Here is a 7,500-nt window from a genome sequence, read left to right on the forward strand (position 1 = left end):
ATAAACAACCAGCATGACCCACATAAATATTTTTAATGATTATTATTGTTGTTAGTTGCACCAGTATAATTTCTGGCTTTGAAAATAAACGTTCAACTCACTGCATACGGTACAGTTCTGGCATTTGTGTGGTGCATTCCACAGTGTAGGGGAGTACTGGGGACGATTTTGGTTAAAAAGTAACCCCCTAAAAGAGCCTATCTGGGTGTGGCTGGAGATATTTTATGACATCCTACTGAAAAACTACACAAAGGAAAAGGCTCATTAAGTTTTTAAATCAAACTAGAAAACTGGCCAAAAATCATGATTATTATTTCTATTATTGAAATGTACAAACTCAACTACAAAACTATCGGATTTCTGACTCTTGTGAAAAGTAGTTCCTAAATTGTATTGCCTAAGGGTTAGTAGTAATGGACCAAATTGCACAAACTGGAACATGAAGCTAATAACACTGTGCTCCCTGTAGAACCTCACACTTTGACTTCAACAAACAAATGTGTTTTGTTATCTAAGTAAGTCTGTTCCTTCAGCGTGGCATTTAACTTTATTTTTGGTCTTGTCTATTCCTTTCCAACAGATTTTACAAGCACAACACTGACATGACCTGAAAATACTTATTGCCCTGTTGGTTAGTAGGAGTGACAAGTAGCACTGCATCTTCTGGAGCAAATTTTTGCTTCTGTTCCACCCTTTTGTTGCCTGACTTGAATGTGGCCAGAAAATTCTTTCATCCATTATTTTCTTCTCTTAGAGAAAAGATCTTGAATGCATGCGATTTTTTTGGGTTATTGCGAGGTTATCAGTGATCCTTAGCATAAGTTGACATCCCATATCTGTCCTTGAAGGAAAAAATTGAGTGTTTCTCAACACTCATCTATTTTTAAAGTGCCCCTGTGACCAAAAAATCAATTCTTATTTTTCTTTGAATTTCAAATCTATGTTAACTAAACACTAAGTGACCAAAGTTTTAAAGGTTCGATTTCAAAAAGACACCTGTTTATTTTAAGTGGAATTTTCCTATTTAATTCCTCCTTCAGTACTGGTGGGCTTCATTGCTCATGACGTTAAGGCCCTAAAAGTCACTCTCAGAAACAAAGCAAGTTGCCATTGACAACATGGAAACTCAAACGTTGAAACCTCCCAGTGCTGCACTCAACCGAGAATCGTAGTAAGCTAGTGAGCCTTTGACGCCACTTTTCCCTGGATCCAACCCTCTGAGGTCCAATTGGTCAGTTTTGAATGCAAGCAATGATGGACCGTGAAATCCAAAACTGACACTCAAAGTAAATGGCCTTTGGATAAAAGTTTAAGCTCAAGATCTTGCGAGTCAGGTGTCAAGTCAGTCAAGTCAAGCGAACACACTTTCTGAATCTGATAAAAAAAGGAATTGATTCTTTTTATCATAAGGGCACTTTAAGTAGCTACCAGATATTGATTAATTTTGTCCAGTGGGTAGGGCTCTTGACCATTAGAATAACTTGGCAAGATCTTGTCTTCATTGCTGTTTGTCTATTCAGAAAGGGGAATTGTGCAGGATTCATGGGGAAGTTAAAGGTCTCACACCTGGACTACATGGCTTCCATGTCCATCAGTTTGGAGATGGTACAAATGGTAGGTTGGATTCCAAAGTATCTTCTTTCTTGTCTTTAAATTAAGCTACAATAGCTAAGTAGCTTTAATACTAAGATCCAAGTCCTGTCTGACAATGCTGGTTTCCATCCCCTTGTGGCAGCATCGGCACCTTGACCCAGCTGCTCCCAAGGTTCAATAAGATTTATTATCAAGGCAATTCTTTGCCTTTTGCAATTTTGTATTGCCTTGCCTATATGGGAAGACATTAACCTTTTTTTTTCTGTTGCGGAAAGGATATGGGAGGATTGCCTTTTTGACAGTGCTAATTTATGTTTAACTTATTGCTCTTCAGGTTGTACAAGTGCTGGTCCTCATTTCAACCCAGCTGGGAAATTGCATGGAGGCCCAGAGGATGAGCAACGGTAAATTCGATTATTATTTGGGAGCAGGTTTGGCGCAGTGGTAAGACTCGCCTCCCACCAATGTGGCTTGGATTAGATTCCCAGATTCTGCGTCATATGTGGGCTGAGTTTGTTGGTTCTCTACTCTGCACCAAGAAGTTTTTCTCCTGGTACTCCAATTTTCCCCACTCCACAAAAAAAAAACCAGTATTTGATTTGATTTGATTTGATTTGAGTTAATTTCGTTAGTGTCCCCAATTAGTGCTCTTGTGCTAAGAAGTCCATTGACACTTAAATTAAGTTGTTGTTGTTATTATTATTATTATTATTATTATTATTATTATTATTCTCATATTGATACCACATCTTGTTACTGCAAGTGAGGCAATGCAAACACTCACATTAGCAATACTACATCTACTCAACCCTATGCTTAACTCTATTTAAGTTATTGTTTCTGAGAAAAATTGTGCTATATTGCTTCCCAGCCCCTAAACAGAGATGAGGCTATTGTTTCTTTTCTTTTTGTGGCACACTACTTAACTTACTCATCAAATAATATAGATCTATGTTATATTAATTACATGATTACTAAAAGTTACCCTGGATTCCAGAGGTTATTTTCTCGCGATGAAAAGAGCGACAAAAGAGCAAGTCATGAAGCGGCGAGAAAAACCTCTGGTACAGGCTGTTAACCTTTCTGAACATGCCGCCCCAATCATGTTGCGCTTTCCTCTTCCAGAGTCAACTTTTGACCCTGGAGATTTCATTGGTCGATCGACAAACCGTTTTTTATGAGGATTGCCACTGGTTAAGTCGAGGGGGACGATCAAACCGGTTTTTCACTGGTGTAATACAAGAAGACGATGAACGGTACAGTGGCGATCGACAGCGACACAATAATCACAAATTCATGGCTGGCAGATTGAGGTTAATTCGTCTCATTGACGCTGGATGAATGTTTGCTGTTGGGTGGCCTTAGAGGGGGCGTAATCGAACTAGCACTCTGATTTTGTTTGGGAATTTGACGAAGGTGTGACTGAGCTTCTGACATCTTTACACCTCAATGCTTCGAGTCATATTGAAACTGCTCCAGGGACTCCACGTAAAGTTCTTTAAATTTTTTCAGTTCTGATTCTAGGACTTGAATGCAATTTTCGTATTTCTCCAATTCACGTTTGGAATGTAACAAATAATAGTTGCGTGAAACGCTTCGATAAAAAACTCAGAAACGATGTATCCCACAGACTTGAGTACTGGTGAGGTGATTTATGAATTTGTCTCCTACAACATTCCACGTTTTTGGTTTATTTCATTGAACAGTTTCGATTTTACTTTTTTGTTACGTGACAGTGACAACGATTTATTCACTCCACCGTGAGAATTTCCCAGTAGAGTGACCGGTAAACATTGCACAAATATTTTTATCACGTGGATAAAACCGGTTTACTCTGGAAGTCAATCAAAATAAGTTGGTTTGCATGGAAGTGAGGTTTTTAACAGCCTGTACCAGAGGTTTTTCTCGCCACTTCGTGACTCGCTCTTTTCATAGCGAGAAAATAGCCTCTGGAACCCAGGGTAACTAAAAGTAGGAGTCGACATATATTGATAACGTTATTGTAATCAGTGTTGTTGTAATTGTATAGTAGACAGTAGGTTTAGAGGATATTACATGGGCGCGCGGGGATACGAATTTTTTTAAGTGCTGCAAGTACTGTATCTCTCACGAGTGAGCGAAGCAAACGAGTGAGAGATACTTTCAGCATGAAAAGATAAAATTCGTATCCCCAAGCGGCCATGTAATGTTCTGTTTATCATATAGATATTGATGAAATGTCTAGATTTAAAACAAGTTGTTTTATTCATTTTCGAAATGATGAAAAAGTGGTCACCAACTGCTAAAACACACATGTTGTGTAACATGAAACAAGATATGAAATGCTAATGTAGTAGAGAAGAATTATATTAAAGCACAAAAGTATCTTAAAATGAAGAGAAAGCTCGTGTTTTATCGGGTAATTGTGTTCACCATGACAACACCTATATCCTCACATGTGAAAGATAAAAATGATATGTTCACTGCGTGCGGTGAAGATATGATTTTTTAGTAAAGGGAGAAATCCTGGTATTTCATCAATATCTATATAATAATGTATTGTAAATATTATTATTGTCAGTAGTGTATAAATAAATTAATTAATTTAAGGAAATTTAAAAAAAATTCTTGTTGACAAACATTGTATGAATACCATTTCTTTCTTTACACAGTCATTATGGAGACCTTGGTAACATTATCGCAGATGATACAGGTGTAGCCAAAGTTGACATAACAGACAGACTGGTTACTCTAGTTGGAAATAATTCAGTTGTTGGACGAACCATTGTGGTGAGAAGCAAATTATCCTTTAACTGTACATGATGCAAGCTTTCACCAAAGGTGTTGCTAAGGGCCAGCATCCAGCTTAGTAGACCTTTTCACTGCTTCAAATTCAATCATACAACCACGGTTTAGAGCTTTTGTAGGGCTCACCGTCAAAAATCTTTGGTTGGGTTCCTAAGTGAGCTGACATAGCTTTTCTTAGCAATATCTCTGCTAAAATGTAATAATCTCTTATTGCAAGTTTTGTAAAGGTTGGAAACGGTGGAACCCAGTCGTCATATCATAATTGAGTGAAGTATGGTTGTCTGGGTGAGTGAAGTCCTGAGAGGTACTGTTTAGGATCATAGCATTGATGGAGCGTGCGTAGTGTAGATATAGCTGTTTAGGATCATAGCATTGATGGAGCGTGGGTAGTGTAGTAGATATCGCCCTGGGACTACATCTCAGTGCTCTGAGTTTTAATCCCAGTTCGTGTGCTCCAAGGTTCACTCAGCTTTCCATCCATTCATGGTGGGTAAAATGAGTACCAGTATTATTACTAGGGACAAGTTGTGCATGCGATGGGATTGGAGTAGCAACAACCTTTGCCATAAGTTACGAAAGAAGCTAAAGAAAAAGGAGCTTTCAGGAGGGGGGGGGGGGGGGATAAAGTAAAGTATATATATATCATTGTCATAACAAAGCCCTCTTATCTTGTTACTGCAAGTTATTGTATTGTATCCACTTTGTTTGATGAACATGTTAATTATTGTGTGATGTAGCAGCTCTCGTAACATATAATTATGATTGGCTTGCTACCCAACCCAAAAGCAAAAGACTAAACAATAATTGAAACAATGACTTAGACTTAAAAACAATAGAAGTTGCTTACAATACCAAACAATAGCAGGTTACGAGAGCTGCTACTCTACTGTAATTATTACCATTGATTAGAGATCTTTTGTCTTTTTCTTAATAAAGGTTCATGCAAAGGAAGATGATTTGGGAAAAGGTGGCAATGAGGAAAGCACAAAGACTGGAAATGCTGGAGGACGTTTTGCTTGTGGTGTTATTGGCATCACTAAGTGAAAAGTGTTACCAACATAAATAATTGTGAGAGATACAACGAAAGGTTTGAGTTCAACCAGAACAATAATATTTTATAAGATCTACCACTAATCCTTGTTAACGAATGTTATACATGTAGGTTTGGTTTAACTTAAAACACTCATTATATAACATAGATGCTGTAAACTGTGAGAAAACTTGTCAACTAAATGTGATAAGTCCATGTCTGATCAGTCGTGCATGACTCTGGCTTAAACAGTCACTCAGACTATTAGGTTGTAGTTTGCAATAATTATTGTTAACTTGTGCGCTCACAAGTGTAGTGATAAATTTAATTTGAATAAAGAGTCAATAAATTTGAAGTTTGATTTTGCTGAGAAAACGTGTTATAGCATGACCGCACTAATACGCTCATAAGTGTGTGAAAAAACAAAGTGAACTTTGTGGCAAATATATGGCCAGAACTGTATAAATTTAACTTCAATTGAAAGGCATGTAGTGACTCACTTCAAATTTTTTGGTCCACATTAGTTCTTGTTAACAATGAGGAGTTTCTATGATAGCAAGATGTTTTAAAAGTCCTCAGTAAAGTACAGTGAAAGATTAATATTTATTATATAAACACCAATGAAATACCACGTGAGCTTTCGCGCGAAAACATGATATCTTCACACGTGAAGATACATGTCATCTTCACACATGAAAAGATCAATGTTGCTATGGTTACATTTAAAAATCGCGCCTTCCGATGCCTTTCGTGAAATGATTTAGTATTTCATTGGTGTTTGTATAATAAGTAGAATATTACATGGCCGCTTGGAGATACAAAATTTCTCTTCTCGTGTTGAAAAATATTTTTCAACACTCGAAGAGAAATTTCGCATCCCCCTGCGACCATGTAACATCCTCCATTTTTGTTTTGTTTCGCGGAATACCGTACACCATTCAAGACTAGCATCTCTCGCACAAAGAACAACATTGTTTATCAGATTTTATAGTTCTCGAACAAGCATTGAACGCAGAAAGAGAAGTCGATGTACGCAAATTGTCCGGCCATGATATATAATTATTTACTTGCAAAATAACTAAATGAGTGAAGATTATACCTAGTGGTATCAACACTATACTAGGAACAGTTAATTTGCGTTTCCGCCGTTGATGGTCTTATCACTTAATGATGAAGAAGTAGCTGCTAAAAAACATACCCAATTTCGAGACTTGACTGCATATTCCATACCCTATTTCAGACCAAAGTGGTCAAAATCTCTACCCTATTGCAGACCAAAACGGCTAAAAAAGCATACACTTTGGGGTCGCACATACCTATATAGCCCATATAAGGGAGTTCTCCCCCACCTCCTAGGGAGAAAGTAAGCCATATATATATTTATATTAATTAGAAGAGATTTTGTATATAAATCCATAAAACATTGCGATAAAATATTAAACATGGTAAAAAACGGTAAAAAAATTTAAAATGCGACGTTTCGACTTACATTATCAAGCAATTAAAATATAAATGAACTCGAATATATAATGAGAATAAAGCATGAAGTTATGCTGTTTACCCTAGAGATGCGATCAAGTAAAAAGCTTAGCTGGAATGGAGTGCTTGAGTATTGAGTGAAGGCTTAAGTTCCTTAATGAAAAGCATTCCATACAGAAGACAATCAAACTTAGTTTGGCATTTCGTGAGAAAAGAGAATGGACTGCTTAATCTAGATGTGTCAATACCACCATGGATATTAATAAGATGCTTGCCTATGGCGGAATACCTATGTTCCTGAGTGGATGCAACCTACAAAATCAGAATCACACCGATCACATTTAGAGTGGTTTTCAATTGAGTGTCGAAAGTAACTGTGTAATTACTTTGGTTTTTCATTACTTCACTCAGTGATTGGTTCATAGTTATCGCGCCACTTTTTCAACCAATCAGAAGTGAAACCAAAACCAATCGTGGCTCGCGCGTGCACATTTTCCCGCGCTTTGTGTCGGCTACGTGTAATTAGTTCGAGTTTTGATTGGTTTACTGGATTGTCTCCGTCCTTTTTGATTGGCCAAAGTAATTACTTTGGTTTTGGTTTTACAAAGGTT

At 37.3% G+C, this 7,500-nt stretch overlaps 1 protein-coding gene across 1 annotated transcript in view; it reads left to right on the forward strand.

Moving 5' to 3' along the window:
* Positions 1-7,500, forward strand: part of LOC138054396 (uncharacterized) — a 25,763-nt gene that overhangs the window by 3,911 nt on the left and 14,352 nt on the right. The window contains exons 2-5 of the mRNA XM_068900839.1: positions 1,521-1,614; positions 1,928-1,997; positions 4,245-4,362; positions 5,317-5,420. Of these exons, the coding sequence (XP_068756940.1) occupies positions 1,521-1,614; positions 1,928-1,997; positions 4,245-4,362; positions 5,317-5,420 (386 nt within the window). The remainder of the gene's footprint in view (positions 1-1,520; positions 1,615-1,927; positions 1,998-4,244; positions 4,363-5,316; positions 5,421-7,500) is intronic.

Source organism: Montipora capricornis, chromosome 6, assembly GCF_036669925.1.
Source record: "Montipora capricornis isolate CH-2021 chromosome 6, ASM3666992v2, whole genome shotgun sequence".
Taxonomy (NCBI): domain Eukaryota; kingdom Metazoa; phylum Cnidaria; class Anthozoa; order Scleractinia; family Acroporidae; genus Montipora; species Montipora capricornis.